The sequence below is a fragment of the Heterocephalus glaber genome, unplaced genomic scaffold, assembly GCF_053883595.1.
Source record: "Heterocephalus glaber isolate CG9 unplaced genomic scaffold, H.glaber_assembly_v1.0 deba00001690, whole genome shotgun sequence".
Taxonomy (NCBI): domain Eukaryota; kingdom Metazoa; phylum Chordata; class Mammalia; order Rodentia; family Bathyergidae; genus Heterocephalus; species Heterocephalus glaber.
In genome coordinates, this window is record NW_028258415.1 from 374,578 (window position 1) to 393,983 (window position 19,406).

The 19,406-nt window shown below is 37.9% G+C and overlaps 1 protein-coding gene across 2 annotated transcripts in view; it reads right to left on the minus strand.

Annotated features, from left to right (window-relative positions):
• The window catches only part of Synpo2 (synaptopodin 2), a 194,537-nt gene extending 182,200 nt beyond the window's left edge, over positions 1 to 12,337 (minus strand). Inside the window, exon 1 of one of the 2 annotated variants that reach the window (XM_004870045.3) lies at positions 12,072 to 12,337. In XM_004870045.3, coding sequence (XP_004870102.2) covers positions 12,072 to 12,176 — 105 coding nt within the window. In that variant the 5' untranslated portion in view covers positions 12,177 to 12,337. The remainder of the gene's footprint in view (positions 1 to 12,071) is intronic. The other variant, XM_004870043.3, reaches the window with a different exon arrangement.
• Positions 12,338 to 19,406: the final 7,069 nt, after the last annotated feature.

A 19,406-nucleotide genomic window follows, 5' to 3' on the forward strand; every position in this document is an offset into this window, starting at 1 on the left:
GTTTACAGCTTCCAGCCAAAAACTACCTCAATACATATTATAATAAAAGGTAAGAAACAAAGAAGAGATTCTAAATACAGAAAGAGAAAACAAATAAATAATATATATAAAGGAGTGTCAGTACTCCTGGCAGTAGACTGCTCAGCAGAAACCTTACAGCCCAGGAAAGTGCAAGATGACATACTCAAAGTACTGATGGAAAAAACTGCCAACCAAAAACTCTACTTAGCAGAGCTGTCCTTCACAGACTACAGGAAATAGCCAGATGTGGTGGTGCACGCCTGCGATCCCAGCACTTTGGAGGCTGAGGCAGGAGGATCACCGCAGGTTTGAGGCCAGCTTGGGCTACATAGTGAGTTCAGGGCAGCCTGAACTACTTAGCACAATCATGTTTCTTATATATTAAAAAAAAAAGTAGGGAATAAAGAGATTCTCATACAAAAACAAAGTTGTGGGGACCTTTAAAAGGTGATGAAGATACAGTTCTCATAAATGGGTTCACACTGTTATCACAGGAGTGGACTAGCAATCTTGGGAGTGATTTTGCTATAAAAGCAAGTTCTCTCTCATTCTGTCATGCATATTCTTTTGCTTCCACCCTTTTGGTCTCCGCTTTCTTGTCATGTGATGCCTCTGCCTTGTTATGGCATAGAAGTCATCCTCCCAAGGTGTTGGCACCTAAAAATTGGATTTCCCAGAGTCCAGAACTTTGAGAAATACATTTATTTTCTCTGTAAATTTCTCAGTCTGTAGCATTCTACTATAGCAACATAACAAGCACTATGACAACTGCCAAGAACAAACCTTGGGAAAGGATAGCCTGGTCAAGAAGTAGTGCCAAGAAAACAATATCTACAAGTCAAAGAATAAGTTTAGACCATTAATTCTTATCATATATAAAAATCAATTCAAAATAGATTAAGGAATTAAAGATAAGACCTGAAACAATGAAACTACTAGAAGAAAACATAGGGCGAAAGCTCCATGACATTGACCAAGGCAATGATATTTTTGGATTGGACCTCAAAAGCATAGGTAAAAAAAAAATTGACAAATGGGATTACATCAAGCTGAAAAGCTTCACAGCAAAGGAAACAATCAGTGCAGTAAAAAGACAACCTCCAGAATGGGAGAACATGTTTGCAAACTACAGACCTGACAAGGGGTTAATATCCAAAAATATGTGAAAAATTCAAACAGCTCAAAAAAATAAAACAAATAACTCAATCGAAAAATGGGCAAAAAAAGAGTAGATATTTCTCAAAAGAAGACATACAAATAACCAACAAGTATATATTTTTTTAAAACCCTCAATAGCTTTAATCATCAGGAAAATGCAAGTCAAAACCACAATGAGATATCATTTCACTCCTGATGGTATAGCTATTATTTAAAAAAAGATAACTGTTGGTGAGGATGTGGAGAAAAGGGTACCCTTACACTCTGCTATCAGGAATGTAAACCAGTACACCCATGATAGAAAATCACATGGAGGTTCCTCAAAAAATTAAAAATAGAACTACCATATATTTCCAATATACCCAAAGGAAATTAAACCAGTATATCTGCACTTCCATATTTATACAGCACTATTCACAGTAGCCAAGATATGGAGTCAATCTAAGTGTCTATCAGTGAATAAATGGGTAATTTATTGTGCTCTATATAGACAATGGAATACCAGTAAGTTATTTAAAAAGAAGGAAGTTTTGTCCCTTATGACAATATGGATGAACCTGGAAAACACTATATTGAGTACAGAGAGGCAAATGTCACATGATCTCACTCATATGCAGAATCTAGAAAAGTTTATGTCATAGTAAGATGAAGTTGAATGGTGGTTAAAAGAGACAAGGGTGCTAGTTTCCGTGCTTCTGAAGTTTTGTTCATAAAGTCTTTTCCTATGCCAATGTCTTCAAGAGTTCTACCTAACTTATCTTCCAGCAAGTTTAGTGTTTCTTTTTTAATATTTAGATCGTTAATCCACTTCAATCTTAGTTTAATGCATGGTGATAGATATGGGTCTAGTTTTAATTTTTGGCAGGTTGAAATCCAATTTTTCCAACACCATTTATTAAATAGGCTATCTTTCCTCCAATGAGGGTGGTTGGCTCCTTTGTCAAAGATGAGGTGGCTGAGTGTGTCTGGAGTTGTTTCCGCATCTACTAATCTGCTCCACTGGTCCTCAGGTCTGTTTCTTTGCCACTACCATGCTGTTTTTAATCACAGTAGCACAAAGAATCAACAACTGGGATCTCATCTTATTAAAAAGCTTCTGCACTGCAAGAGAAACCACCAACAGAGCTAAGAGACAACCTACAATGTGGGGAAAAATTTTTAGTAGCTGGACCTCAGACAAAGGACTACTATCTAGAATATATAAAGAACTGAAAAATATCAGAGCCCCCAAATTTAAAGACCCAATCCAAAAATGGGCATCTGAAATGAACAGACATTTCTTAGACAAAGAAGTAAAAGCAGCAAATAAGCATATGAAAAAGTGTTCAACCCCACTGGTCATTGGAGAGATGCAGATGAAAACAACACTGAGATTCCACCTGACCCTAGAAAGAATGGCTGCTATCAAGAAATCAACCAATAACAAATGCTGGCGGGGGTTGTGGGGAGAAAGGAACCCTTCTCCACTGTTGGTGGGAGTGTAGACTGGTGCAACCACTGTGGAAATTAGTATGGAGATACCTCAAAGAACTAGGACTAGAGGTCCCTCCCATTTGATCCAGCTATTCCCCTGCTGGGTATTTTCCAAAAAGAATTAAAAGAATCATACCACAGCGATGTGCACCCATGTTTATAGCGGCACAGTTTATAATAGTTAAAGCTTAGAAACAGCCCAAGTGCCCATCAACTGGAAAATGGATAAAGAAGATGTGGGTTTTTTTTATAAAATGGAGTACAACTCATCCATAAAGAATGAGAAACTAGAGACATTTATAGCTAAATAGATGCATATTGAGGCCATACTCTTTTTTGGGGGGGGACCGGGTATGGAACTCTGGTCCTTATGCTTGTGAGGCAGGTGGTGGAACCACTGAGCTAACTCCCTGGCCCAAGGCCATACTCCTTAGTGAGATAAATAGGACACGCATGTGTAAATACTGAATAGTTTCTCTAGTGTGAGAAACTGAAAGTGTAAATAAGGATTAAAATGAATAACTGATCATTTGAAATAGGAGGAAATGGTCCAAAGGGGTAGGGGAGGTGGGAGGGGAAGGGGAAAGGAAAAATTATAAGAAAAGAAAAAAATGGAAACAAAGTCTATGTAAATAGGGAAGGGTAGAGGGGATGAAGGGCACACAGGTAATGGGGAAAAAATAAGAACCAAGATACATCATATACAGGTACAAGCACCCAGTGATAAATGTAAACGTATTGTATACCTAAAAGTACCAATAAAAGAATTTAAGCAAAAAAAAAAAAAAAAGAGAGAGAGAGAGTTTCGAGGGTGATGATGTGGTGGAAGAAGGACTGGGGAGATGTTGATCATAGGATGCAAAACTGCAGTTAGCAGTAATAAGATAATGCTATTTTATACAGTACTGATTATAGCTAGAGATAACATACTGTATTTCTGAAAAATGCAAAAAGAGTGAACATTAATGTTCTTACACAAAAGCAGTAACTATTTTAACAATGAACATATATTTCAAGACATTATAAATTATATATGTATAATTTTACCTGTCAATTAAAAATAAATGAATAAATAAGACTTGGAGAATTTTGTAAGCTGAAAATCAAAGAAAAACTTTCTTTTAGAAGACAGAATTATAAATGTTTCTTGAAGTTTCCCTTTTATTTCCTAAACTGTTCTGAAAACAAAAAGATTTTACACTAATTTACACAAGTGATATTGCTCATAATGTCAGAACAAGAAAAGTACTTTTATTTATGGAATCACAAAAAACTCTCGCCACATTCTATTTGGAGGTCTGTTCTCCTACTTGGCTGATCAAACCACACTGGCTCAAAAGAGACATGGAGGAGTTTAGAACACAAACCCTGGAGCCAGCCTCTCTCAATAATCTTCACTATTCATGTAATTCACACACTCTTTGTGCTCCTATAATAGAGATTTTCGCCGGGGATTTAGCTCAGTGGTTTCGCCGCCTGCTGCGCAAGCTCAAAGACCCGAGTTCGATCCCCGATACCAAAAAAAAAAAAGTAAGTAAAGTATAATAGAGATTTTCAATACTGATAACTTTGGAGTTCTTATATTTAAAAAGAGGATTCAGGAAGTGCCTGACATCCAATAAACATCATGTACAAGTTCCTTAAGTAAAATTATCTCCAGAGGATACTACTTAGGGCAATCAGATGTCGGAGTGTGTTACACCCATTGATCATTTTTACAGATTTCTTAGCAGAAAAATAATGTATCCTAAAAGAATGAAATTCAAGCAGGCAAATTCTGATAAAGGAGATGAAGAAATAGGGGTGAAGGAATGGGTAATGCCTATGTAGAATCAAATGAAACACAAACCCACACTTCTGGTAATTTACCAACACTGCTGTCAAATACCAAAGGAGCAGCTAGTCATGGGTGAGTGGGATTATAAAAATCAAAGACTGTTGGACAAGGAAATGATTACTTGTTACATAATTTGAGAGATATAACGTTTGATTCTCAATGTTTCAAATGGTAAATCCACCACAATATTTTAGTACATTTATCTGAAACACAATGGATTTATACAGTAATGAAGGAAAACTATATCAGTGATTTGCCACATCCCAAAGAATTTCACAAAGACTTTGAAGAGAGTTTGCTAAAAATTTGGTTATCTCTGCTTTTTAAAAATAAGAAAAGAATGGCACATAAGTCGGAAGAATAAAGTGCCTAAAGTAATCCAATACTGTAAGTACATTCTCATTAAGGTTGTCAAATAATGAAATACCACTCAAGGAGCAAAGATTGTTTTGTTTCTCAAATGAAATTTTTAATGTTAAGAAGTTATTAACTCCTTAGAATTTTTAGAGAAATCAATTCAGAAATTTTCCAATTCTTTTTACAAAACCCACATAGCATTTGGTTTGAATCTGAGAGAACAACCAAAACATCTCAGAGTCCTTATACTTTTGAAATTTATTTAAAAATAAATTACATTATTTTGCTATTGCCCGTTAGCTTGGAGATGCAATTCCTCTAATCCTTTTCCTCACTTCCAGTGAAAGAAGAAATTATTTATTATCAATGTTTTTTAAGAGTAATCTTAGATTTGGTGAGATTCCCTTTCCTTCAAAGTCTGTATTGAAGTCACTGGAATTTCTGCAGTAGCACTAAGTGGCAGGTATACTTTTATCCAAGCTGATGTAGGAGAGTAACATCAAGCCCCTGCCAGAAGGAAAGAGTCATATTTGGCTTTGTACTGTATGATATAATTTTTCTGCAAATAGCTCAGTTTTTTTTTCCAGGATCAATTTCTTTCATCCATAATCTGAAAGTAATAAAACACTGTAAACCTAATTCCTACTGAAAGAGATAACATATGTTAACATGGTTGGGAAACTGTAAGATACACATGAGAAGTATTTTTAGCCAACTATAAAAATAGCTTATATACTTGAACACTTATTAACTGATGGAGGGAATTTAAATTATTTTGGAAGCTACATTTACCCTTTCAAATCATTGCTATGAAAAATATACAAATGTTATCCAGTTAAATATATGGGTATGTCACAGTGGCATCGCATACTGACTTCCACATTTGTCAAGGCAAGTGCCTTTGCTTGTTCTTTGGAATAAGTGACTGTCATGGAAGGTGGCTACACTGGAGCTATCTGGCCATACTTAACCAGAGAGATCAAAATCTTATCCAAGTGCTGGCAAGAATGAAGCTGGCATAGTGATGAACACTCAGTGGACTTAGGGGGTGTGCAGAATAGAACGGTCCTGAGTTGATTCCCCATGTTAGCGAACTCTGCACTGGTGAGGCCCTTTAGGGCTCTGGAAGAAACCTCTCATGTGCCCAGCACTTGGACACTAGTTAGAGAGGGTCTGAATGACTATTTGGCATTAACTAAGGAGCACAAAACCAATCCACAGAAAAATGCCATGGCATTAAGTTATAAATAAAAATATGTGGGCTGGGGACATAGCTCACTGACAGTGCTTTCCTAGCAGTGTGAGGCTCTGGGTTTGACACCCAGCACAACCAAAATTAACAAACAAATAAGTAGATTTTTCCCTTTCCAATGCTTCCCCCTTTCTTCAACCTCTGAGGTGGGAAAAAAGTGGAAAAGATTTTCCCTTCCGACCTCAAGCCATTGGACACAAGACATGCTTTTGTTTGTTTGTTTGTTTTTGTGTTTTATAAATTTTCTTTTGTGTGCCACAAGCCTGGCCATGGTGCTTGGAGGGGGGATTTTAGAGTCAGATATTAGATTGCAGCTTTCATTGAATTGGACTTTTTTAATAATCAAAACCCACCATAAATACAGGGGATCTGCTCACCTCTAACATTAAGGGAGGGATTTGCTTTATCAGGGTTGAAAGCAATTAGTAGAAGACATAAAACAGCTTCATACTGGTATTTACAACTGAATGAGCTGACACACCTCAAAATAAATATCACATCATAGAGATTCATATTATTGATCACGTGTTTGGCTTACCACCAACTCATACGAAGACATTGTTTCTAGGTTTTGACTTTGAGTTTAGCAAACATCGTAAACTATTCCTTTTCTTCTTCCTTTTTTGTTTTTTAAACTGTGAATCGGTACTTTAGTAACTTTAGATGCTTTTTGTTATTAGGCAGATGCATAATTTTAGCTGATCTACAGAGGAGTTTCTTAAATGCTACTATCAGAGTCTAGAACTCTCAACTTAGTATTTTGAACACTTACTGGTATTAAATGATGATCATTGTTTTTAAAGTCATATTGCCATTCTCTCTCTCCCTCTCTCTTTCTCTGTCTCTCCTTTCTCTCCATCTTTCTCCAGTGTTACCCTCCTATCCTCCTTCCAAATACCATCCACGCCCATTCATAAACGCACCAAACCCACTGATACAGACAAACTAGTGGGGAATAAATCACCAGCCTCTTTTCTCACAGGCATCTTCAATCTTTAAATCTTTACAGTGATTATATTGGAGCTTCTCAACATATTCTGTCTTCTCCCCGGCCTACTTCTCTTGGCTTCAGAAAGAGAAGATACTCCCAACAATAATCATGACCTGCTCATAAAGTCAAGAACTCATGACACTTCTTGCCCTTTCTCTGGTCTTTCTCTTAATTTGGCTGAATAAGAGGCAGAGAGTGAGTGCTGAAACCACACTCTGTGTCCTCCCCTCAGTAAGTCCTGTGGGGACATGGCCGGATCTGTGGGGACACTGCTGCTGCCTGCAGCAATGGTTGTGAATCTTGATCACACACCAGAATCACCTTCAGAGTGTTTACAAATCCTGGAGCCCAAGGCAAATACCAGAGCTGTTAAATCAGGGCTGAACATAAGACAGTACTTTTGTTTTCTATGAACTTTTGGGGGGACCATCTTCATCTACTTTGATCTTCTTAGGCACCTGTTTCCAACATCAAGGAAGGAGAAAAATCATATCAAATCATTTTTATAGCTTAGCCCTTAGCAAGCATTAGCCTTTCTGTGCCTCAGTTTCTTCATTTCTATAATGAAGATATTTTTCCATTTATACTTCTTAAGTTTTGAAGAACACTTGAAGAGATATTACCTGAAAAACACTTGGGACCTTTCCTAGCACACGGCAAACGCTTGCTAGATGTGAGCTATATTGTGCTACATCCAGACAATAGCAAAGTTCATGCATAGTCAATATATTATTCTGCTGTCATGTTACAACACTGATCTATCAGAAAACATGAAATTCCAAAAGAGAATTTTTAAAATAACATCTGTTTAATAGATCTACCTAGTGTACACTGAGTTCTATAAACCTTCTATAAAAGGTTCTAGAAAAGGCTCAAAATCAATTTAAAAATTATTAAGCATATTTCCTAATAAAGATAATACTAGCTTTCCATAATACAGAGCTTTGTTCTAAAATATACACATTCAAATATATTAAAATATTTTTTTTCTTATTAGTAATAGCTGTTTCTGGGATTATTCTATTTGAAATGTTATGAAACCACACTGTATAATAAGGGATATGAACTACATGATTTGAAACATGTGTTGCCTAAATAACACATTTGTGTTACACATTCCAAAGAGTGTAGCTACAGTAGTAGAAAACAACCATTAAATCAATTTCTGGCCTATGAAATGAATGAGTTTGTCATCTCAATTTTAATAGTTACTTGAAAATGTAAACTAAAATTCAATAGGAAAATGAAAACTATCGATGTTTATAAGGTTGAAAGGAAAAAGATTTCTAGCTGCATTAAAACATGTAAAGAACAAAGAGCCTGAACATTTCTTGGTTCATTACTTTCAAAATGTGAGTTCTGTTTGAATTGTGTGTAGGATTTATTTATAAAACAAAAAATTCTTCCCACTTCTTTTTATGAACAATTTTCTGAAGTGATTTGCCAAGAGTATGTCCAGAGACATGATCATGTAAGTACATGTCCCCAAAGAGAGTTTTTTTAAGGAAAAATGCTAACATTCTTCTTTTGAGGATATTTGCACACACAATGGGGTTTTCTGTCTGGATAAATTTGTTTCTGGGGATGAGCACTTGCAAAGATAGCTTGCAGACTCAGTATTAGCTTGCAAAGATAGCTTATAAATTTGTTTCTGGGGATGAGCACTTGCAAAGATAGCTTGCAGACTCAGTATTAGCTTGCAAAGATAGTTTGCTATGACTCAGTATTAGAAATGCTTTCTTTCTATTAGATATATGGAGAATATAAATTAAAATATATGATAACATTGAAAAATCTAGGTTAATAATACTGATTATTTTGGTCTTTTAAAGATTCAATTTATTTTTTAAAAAAACCAGAATTTGATGGCATTCAGCTTCAATGTCACTCGAAAAGTTTTATTAATATTCCTGTCTCTGATCTTTAAAAGTTGGGTTTCTATACAGTTTAGTCAGCCAGCCAAACACTAAAATTATTTGAATATCTATCAAAAGTGACTAAACATACCGCTGAAAAGATAAGATATTTATTTGGAATTATAAAGCTCTTCAATTTCTCACCTCGTGCATAATATTAGATTAGTTTTTCTTGTGCTGTGTCAGTCTGTTAAAGTTTCAACCAGTATAGAATTATCAAAACTCTAAACACTTCAATATTTCACAAGTCAAAATTCGTTTTTGCCTATAGAACTACTTTGTAGCATTCTCATTTTAAGGAGCATTGTTCAAGCACTATTTAAATTTTTCTTCTCTTTAGAAATATTGATGATTTTTAATCCCCACATTAATCTTTTGCATGTTCTTCAAAATTGTGAGCACTGTACCTGCTGGTGCCCATCCTCTATCCAGACCTTCTGACTCTTCCCTTACATTCTTCTGCTTGGAGGTGAACTAGCCCCAGTGAGTGAGAAATACTGCACTCAAGTGACATTCACTTCACCTTGAACTCCAAGAGAAACCATTACTTGAGTTTAACTCATTGAGTTACTTAGTGTTTTAAGTAAAAAATGATGAAATGTATTATGTATGTGTACCAATTCCCTACAGTGAACATAATCATTGTGTACTGCAAACATGTATTAATAAAAATAAAACCAAAACAAAACAAAAAAGAAGATCCTCACGAAGCCGTGTAAGACATTGAATATAAACCTCTCCAAGATAAACACAGACCAAGAAAGTAGGCATTCCCATGGTAATTTAGAACTTACATCTTCTTTAGAAAACTCTCTAGTTTCTTCAACAAATGGGGAAAAAGGTAAATGGTAGGCCATTATGTCTCTTATCTTCTTCTCTCTCATATACACACACAAATTGATGCAAACATCTTGATGTTTCCATAATATATTTTTTAATCTTTACTCTAACTACAGTATCGCAAATTAGAAAATTATATAATCCTTTCAGGAGATGTCACTAGGGATTGAACCCAGGGCCTTATACAAGCCGAGCATATATACTACCCCTGAGCCACATCCCCAGCTCCTGGCAAATCTACCTGGATGCTTTAATAATGATCTTTTAACCACAAATATGTTGCCTGAGTATTTTAAGAAAGATGATGTGGGGGAAGTGCAGGGCTGTATTGCTTGACCCTCACACAGTTTAACAAACTCTAAATCCTGGCAATCCAGAGGCTACCAACGTCTCTGCAGTACCTTCTCTAGCAATCTGCTTGAGTTCTTCAAAGGTCACCCCTAGGTGCCTCTACTTTGGAATCAGCACATTAGGGAGCCCAGGAGAAACCCACTACCCACTCTTATTTAGGCCTGGTTATCAAAGAGAGAATGAAAGCTTCAGACACTTCTGCCCTCACTTTCAGTTAGCAAGCGTGTGGGTCTAAAATTATATGCTATGAGGACCTTAGAATACTCAAATATGATTAGAATTTTATGATTTGTATAGTTCAATTTCTTCCTTCTCTCCTTTCTATTCCATTGAAAATTTTTCTCTCTCTCTCCCTTTACACACATGCACTCACTCACACACACACACACACACACAGAAAAGATGAGACAGGATGGGTAGAGATCAGGTTGTAAGTTAGATCAGAGCTGGAATTAGAACCCAAATCTCAGTAACTAAAGCCAGCCAACCAACTGTTATTCTAAACCCCAGACAAATCGGTCTCAGTCTCCTGAATTCTACATATGCTAAATCAGGCATTCGTATTTTATCTGACTTTGCCTGCTGCTGACTCATAAGGAAGCCACCTTTTCAATCCTTTGAAAACTCTATCAGTTCCAACTTGAAGGCTTAAGGCAAGTTATTTAACCTTTCTGGGCTTTATCCTCATCTAAAATTAGCCAGTTGAACTGGAGATCTCTGAGGAACTTTACAGTTATAAAAAGTCTGCTTTTCATTTTCTACTTCATGCTTCATGCTTGATGCCTGCGATTTTCACTAGGTGGCAGGATTCTACCACCACGTTACAAAAGAACCTTCTGATGGATGCCTCAGAGCAGAAAATTTCAAATAAACTCTTTTCTTTGGTACATTTTTAAAAAGCAAAAGCCAAAGGGAAAGAATAGATGCAAAGACAGTGACCCATATATTTCTGAAACATCTAGGTCCAGTTTTAATACAAGAATAAAGGAGGAAATTAAATTTTTTTCCCCTCACATACTCTTTTCATGCAATTTTTCACTTTGGTATTAAAATCAGGTAAAGCTTTGTTTTGTTTTGTTTTCATGCATTTTAAAATTTATTTTAGCTAAATGTACATTAGAAAGTAGCACCTCCTTTGAGCATACTAGTAGTGTATAAGCTAAGAAACAAGCCATGGAATGGTAATAGAAACATTAAACATTTTAAATAGTTACTGGGTGCATTACAAAGTTAGTCTTAGTTGCTGCACATTTCAAGTATCTTTGAATTTTATTCTGAGTCCTTAGCCAGTTTAGTATACATGACGGAATACACTAATTGAAGTTTTGCATTTATTTGTCATGGCCTTAAAAGGGTGTTCTTTTAAATAGATCTTAGGCCATCCCATCATACTTTAAAAATGATTGCCCAAAATTGGCCTTTTTGTGCATGCCACATAATAAATGTCACTACCAATACTTTATGAGGGTCCCCAAAATAACCAAGCCAGGAGTTTATGCCTGAGCTAAGCATTTCTTCTCTGCTGGAGCCAAGCAAAGAGACATGAAAGGAGAACTCAATGGCATTTTCCAGGATTGCCCAGAGAAAAAGCACCCCCGAGGCTTGGTGCTTGTCAGATGATGAACTGGGCCTTTTCTTCAGCTAAGTATGACACTTTAATCTCCCCTACTCACTGCTACATAACTGCATAATCTGCGCTGTACATTTCTCTTCTTAAAAAGCAAACCACATCCTAGAGAGATTGAACGTCAGCACCAAAAACAAAGTAATCAGTAGAACTGCAGGTCAGAATTTGAAAAAGCATCAACAGGTTGCTTTCGTCCCCTCCTTCCCAGACAGAGCATGCTGGTTGGCACCTCCTTCTCCTGCGCCTACCTTTGCAACTTGTAAGGGTTGCTTCTGCTCCCGGCCACCTTGCAATCGGAAGCCCCAGGGGGCCCCTCCAGTCATGGAAATGCAGATGAAATCTCCGGTGCCCATGTCTTCCTTTCAGGTGGGTAGCATGAAGAGCTGGCGAAGGCAGAGGCTTGGGCGCGGTGGAAGATGCGCCCTGAGCTCGCGGCCTCCGCCAAGGACGCAGGTCTGGGCGCGGCGCTGAGCCACCCCGCCGCTTGCCCGGCCGCCGCGGTGACTGCGCCGCTAAGGGGCTCGTCCGGTCCACAGCGCCCAGCATCGGGACTCAGCCCACTCCTGCGTCACGGCCGCGCTCGGCCCCCCTCGGTGACAGCGAGCAGGCGCTCCAGCGAGTCCCCAGCGGGATAAGACCGGGCGGGGGGAGACCGGGCGGGGGAGGCCAGGAGCGGAGAGCGATGTTTCTATTGCGTTAACAGAGTACATTCCAGCGCCTAAAAGAAGTATAACTGCAAAATTTAGGTTTAAAATTCTATAAATAGTAGAGGACATATGAAGGTTTTACTCTCCGTGCTGAAACATGCGCTCTGAGAACTCAGCTACTGTAGGATTATTTCAAATGTTTCAGGGTTTCCACATTGCTGAATGAATCAGGCAAGAGGGAGTTAAAGTGGATTAAATTATTCTTTTTCTATCTGCAGCTTGAAGAAGTAATCCTATAAGAAGAGGAAATAAAACAAAATATTGACTTTTTTAAGTCTTCTACTCTGAAAAAGTACTTTTCTGAACTATGATATATATTTAAGGGAGAGAGAGAGGGAGAGAAAGAAGAGGAGAGAAGGGGAGTGGAGAAATGAAGAGAGAAGAGAAGTGAAGAGAAAGAGAAGAGGAGAGAAGCAGAGAAGAGATGAGAAAAATTTCCCCCTGAAACTACCTGGTATAACCTTATCTGTTGCATGATTTGGGGTATTTTAAATTTAAGTAAGTGTCTCATTGCATTCCTTTCTGCGGAACTTCTTAAAACTGAATCCAATAGTCAGTCAACTGTACACCCTGTCAACTACAAGTTTATTTTTATAGTTTGTCATCTCACAGACTGAATCTGGGTGGTCCAGTCTGAAAGTGGATTTTATATGTGTTCCAAAATATTTTAATATTTAAAATTTGAATACATTCTCCCAAAAATGTACAAATGGGATATTTTACTGTTCCCATAATAATTTTGTTTTCCATAACACTCATCCATGTAAACACACAAAATAAAGCAGAGCCTGGAAAAGTCGGAGTTAGTGGGGGACACAAGCAACTCCCTGATCCACCGCCTGCCTCAGTCTTCACAAGCAGCGCACAATGAGCATTTCTGTCCCTCAGAAGCCACGCGTGTCACTGTAACTGTGCCTCATCACTGGGGCAAGGAGGACAAGGAAGTCAGTGACCTTTGGCACAGGAGGAGACCTTTGGAAGGTCACAAGGGTCAGATACGCATCCCAGATTTGATTCTCTTCAGGAGGGTGAATTAACTTTTGACAAACCTTTTTTTTAAGTTGTGATATAAAACATGTCCTCTGAGAGCCGAAGGAAATAAAGTAACTTTTCACATTTGCTGCTTCTACTTTCTCTTGTCTGTCCCCACAATAGGAAAGACTCCAGGCGAAGTCGCTTGTGACTTCTTTGTTTTTGTGTCACGTGTGACGTTATTGAGCATACCTTCCTTACACTGTTTTGTCCCTTGGGCTGTAGCACCCAGAGAGGGCCTGGTTTTTCTCTTGCCTCTCTAGGCATGTCTTCCTTCCCTTCTTCGGCTGGTTCTGTGCTTCTACCAGTCCGTTAAATGTTACTTTTCACCAGAGATAGCTTGTTCTCTTTTTTCCTCATTTTGTACTTCCTTTCTGTGGATTCTCTCATTCACCCTACAGAATTTAGCTGCCCCCCTGCTGTCTCTTATGCTCTCCTTAATGCCAGCCCAGTATATTCAACTGTCTAAGAAACCTGTTTCTATGATGTGAATTTATGACAGAAACCTAAAATTCAATATATTAAAAACAAAGTTAATTATTCCTCTCCCCCATACCGCTTCTCCTCCTATGTCCCATATCTCAGGGTAACTGACTAATCACCTTTCTCTTATGCCTGTCTCCCTTCATCTCTGACTGGAATGCAGATTTGATACTGGAGATGGAAACTGGGCAGCCATATTGTGACCAAGCCTAAGACAACTGCAGAGACTATGAACCTGGATGAATCCATGCCAGCAGCTGTCCACCTCAGTCCCCTTATTGTGCAAGAAAAACCACCCATGTCTGTTTAAACTGCTATAGCCAAGTTTATTATTCCTTACAGCCAGCACATATCTAAATCCCACATTCAGGCAATCATAGCCTCTCCTATTTGACCCATTCTTCTACACAGTACCAAGGAATCAAAGTTGCTATGATTTATTGAAGATTTACTCTATGCAAAGAAATTATATTAATCTATATAATACTTTGTTTACATTATCATCATGTTAAGTAGTTATTAGTGTCTCTCTTTTACTGGTATTTCATTAAGCCCTAGATCCTAAGTTGTAGAGGCAGGATTTGAATCTGTTGTCCTATATTTAAAACACCTTTCCCATCTCCTCCTCCCTCCCTCTCTCCCTTCTCTCCTATCCTTCCTCCAGTGCTTAAGCACTCTCCCCTTTCCTCATCAAATGCATCCACTTATCCATTAAGACCTATAGGTCCAACTTAGAAATAGATTACAAACCTGCTCCTTCACTCTGTGCCCACCGCCATGATCACACCTGTCTCTGGCCTGGACTGCGACAATCTCCTACTGAGTCTCTAATTTCCAGACGTGTTTCTACTCTCAATTCTTTTCTCACTCTATAGTCAGGATGACATTTGTGAAATATGATATCTATCTTGTTTTTTCCTGTTTAAAATCTTCCAGAGCTCTGAGAATATAGTCAAAACTCTTTTACATAGCTAACACTTTTTGCCTCCCACTTCCCACTTCTTCCCCCACCACTCACTGTTCCTTACCTTGCGTTTTATGATTCAGACACACAGAAGTACTTTTAGTCTCTCCAACTTGCTTTGTTGTTCCATCTGCTTAGGCATTCCTCCAAGCCAGCTAGTCCCTGCCCACCCATACAGCACCTCATAATTCCCACTCATCCTTCCAGCCTCTCATTAGATAGCATATTCTCCAGGAAGCCTCTCCTAAATCCCCAATAACCATGTTAAATGCACCTTCAGTGTGCTGCCATCTCTTTCTACTTTCTCATCCTAATAGTTTCTTGAAATGTCTAAATCTCTACAAACTGTTTACTGAGAGAATGGGGATTATTTCGAGTTGTTAGGAATTGTACCTCAGCATGAGTAGAAAGAGTAGAGAAGATCTTCTAAAATTAAAATATAGAAAACAGAATCAATGAATTCTAACTTGTTTTCCTCCACTCCATTTGACTCAGAAAAATCTTAGATAAACCAAATGTCCTAAATTACACCATGTAGAAACCATGTAGAACAGATAACAACTAACTCCCTGATATCTTACCCCTCTCCATTGGTTAGTAATTATTGACTTTGTTAAAAATTGATTCTCTTATCCCAATATTTGGCTTTCTAAAGTGATAAGAGTTCATCTTTCCTCCTTAAAAGAGAAATTAACCTGGCCTAAATCAAGGAGTTTCCCTTGGTCCCAGTGATTATTCATTAAGGATCAATTACATCAGAGCCTCAATAGTTTTCTGGATAGTTTGTCAGGACTAGATCTTTCCCCCATAGATAGTGACATCGGCCAATGGGAGAAGCCAGAGTGAAGATAAAACATCATAAGTCATGTTGGGCAAGACTATCCTTGATGCTCTCTCATGCCTCTATAGGTCTTTCTGGGTGGACAAGAATGCAAGGTTCTATGTCCCTTGTCCTGAGCCATTTCTTAGGTTTATGTTTGAGGCAAACAATAGTGAGGGATGAAGTTATATCTCAAACTAGAACAAAGAGTGGTTTACTAACTGATTCTCTCTTAAAAGCAATGAATTCTCCAAGCTTGGTGCTCCTTAGCAGTGATACAAACCCATGTGCCTATAGCATCCATCTAGATCTATTGTGTGAAGCTCATGAGGACTGACACAAGATGGATGGAGGCAAACACAGTGGCGCTCATACTGGTTGAGGTGTCCTGAGTAATAAATATCTTTGTCTCTGACACAGAAGTCACATGAAACTTTCAGGAACTACAAAACAGTAGCAGGCTAATTAGCAATTTACAAGGACAGTATAATCAAATCCCAGGCACAACAGGATGAAACTGAGATATTAGTAGAGAAATAGAATCAAAGCTTTGATCAAATTGCATGTGTGCCTGCCCTTCATTTTATTTAGATGTTAAAAATAAAATTCAGAGCAAAAACATTATTTTCTAAAGAAAAAATATGACTTAGCTTTAACAATGATCCTATAGGACTAACTCTACTTCCATCACTCTCTATTTTCCTCTCATTTTAATAGTCTATTTTAGAGGATAAATAATTTAACTAAGATTTAACAATGTACCAAATGCTCTGTTTTATTCTCTCCTCTACTCTAGTATTAATGAATTCAGCAGGTAATACCTATTCTGTGGTTTGCTATTTCACAACAGCATGAGTTTTCACTGGAAGGCCACATTATGAAGCCAAAGTTTTCCACTAAGAATCACCTAGGGATAGAAGGGGAGGGAAGGGAGGAGAGGGGAAGGAAAATAAAAAGGATTAAGATGTGATATGTATATGTGCCAACTCCCCATGGTGAATTTATTCATAATTTATTCATTATGTATCACAAACATGTACTACTAATAAATATACATATATATTAAAAAGAATGACTTACTATATAATTAATTAACATTGACTACATATACCTTACTCATACCTCTTTTTCATCTTTTTAATTCAATTTTCACTCAAAAATATCATTTTTAAAATTCTGGCTTAATTAGTCCACTATTTCCTCCTAATTATTTAAAGATGTAGAAATTACTCTTTATTATGAGTGAACTAATAACTTTTTTTGGAGAAAAATAAAGCAACTTAGCAAAAGAAGAAACATTATTGTGAAACCACATGAATTTGGAATGACCAAACCGTAAGTTGATTCACCAAGTGTCTTAATTACTTAACACCCACAACTAAAAGGAGGAGAAAGGAGAAGTTTATTTCGGCTCAGGATTTCAGTCCATGGTCGGCTCCAAGGTAGAAAGGGCATGGTGGAAAGGCCTGGGCACTAGAAGGCGCTCATCCCATGGGTGTAGTGAAGCAACAGGAGGAAGATCTTCCCTTTCAAATCAGGCCCCGGGGACCCACTTCCAACCAGGCCCAGAGGTAGCGGCAAGTCAGCTACAGTGCTGCCGAGCCCTGGCATCTTCCAAAAGCTCCACCTCTTAGGCAGAAGGCTTCTGCGACCATTTCAGACATAAACCAAAACACCGAGATCTCAATATCTAAACCCAAACTAAGTTTTCATTTCCCTCTGGGCCATCAAATCTTCCTGCTTATTTCCGTGGCATCATTCCTGTTCCCAGCAGCCCCAGTCAGCTCCCTTGCCTATGTGACTCCAAGGCACTGGTAAAACCCAAATGAGCAATAAGGACAAACTTTCTTGCTCATTAAAAGGACTTCAAAAACAAACAAAAAGCTAGCAGGCATCTTGTAACATTAGCTAATGTATTTATATGAGTTAAGTTTGAGTAAATCACTTAATGAAAACCACATAGATTGAAGTCCCCTTCATTCATATATATATATATATATATATATATACACACACACACACACACACATATATATATACATATATATGGTTTCATTTTCAAAAAGTATACTTTATAAAAATATGATGACTGTGTGTTCATGTGAATGTATATTTTAGAACAATCAAGATGGAGTTAAATAAACATCAGAAAAAAATGGTTTCAAGCATTTGATTTTTCCATAAGATTAGAGGATACTTGTATCTATCATCAAGGAATGAAATGACCAATGTTATTATTCACAGCGTTCCCTGAGTACACACACACACACACACACACACACACACATATACTTTGCTGCTTTATGGTTTTACTAATAGGTACTAAAACTATCTGTTTCGCATTGTAGGTTGTACTGGGTTGTCTGAAACATCGGAAGGAGAAAAAAATAAGGAAAATATAATGGCAATGAATAGCTTCTCTATTTTTAAAAACACAAGTCTGTTTTCTTCATGGGTCATGAGCATTTCTTGGCTCTGTTGCTAAATCAACCCAAATCAGTGTTAACACTTAAATTCTGAAACAATGTATTTTATTGTTCCATTTTATCTTTCCCCCTGTAAAAAATAACTGACAACAATGAACTGTAAGCTTATAGTATAGGAAGAAATTAATACCACAGACAAAGACTACAGAATGTTTGGAAATGATTGTGACCGACGTCTAAAGGAAACACACTGGTTAGAATTAGTAGCAGTGTCAGGAGCAATGCTACATAATTTTAGGGGAAAGCCATTTGATTAGGCCTAGTTCTCCTGCCTACAGCCCAGCTATGGCATTTTGGGATATAATTCCATTTTGGCCCCCGGCCATAACTGAGACCTCAATGATCCAGTGATGCTGTGATGCTCCAGGACAAGATTACACTGGTTAAAGACATTCTGGGAGGAACAAAATCTTCATCTCCTCACTTCCTCATTGTTCTTGGATTGTTACACTTTGTTTGTCCCGATGTACTGAACTCTCTGCAAGTCATTTGTTACATTTGTTTCTCCTGATCTACTGACTAGAAGGTGTGGTAACCTGGAGGCTTTGTCTTTGCTGCCCAGAGCGGCACTGATCAGACCCAAAGTTTAGCTTCTTCTCAAAGTCTCATTTTTCTACCTTTCCTATATAATAAGTTAATTTGCCTTGTTCTGCCATAGTTCACAGGAGACTAGGACTCACTACAGAGGTTCTAGGAACATCCCCTTTCCCTGTTCCCTACAGCAGAGAACGGACCTTTAGTGCTGAAAAATACCAATAATCAACATGATGGATAAACATTTGTGAGCTCATACCTAACAGTTATGCAACGCTATATTGGAGAATCACTAATTCATCAGCTGCTGACCCCACTAGGGCCTGATGGGACCGGAATATTTGAGTCCTTTCCTGGAATGTATGTCAGTGAGATGCCATCTGAGCAGGTGCTGGGGTGGCCACAGCATTCCAGGGGAAGAAGAATGAACAGTGTGAAAGAAGATTCCCGCAGGCCTCCCCAGAGCATTTCCCTGCTTTCCTAGAGCCCTGTCTGCCCTGCTGCTGAATGAGGTTTGTTGAGAAACCACACTGGAGGTGTGAAGTTACATCAAAGAG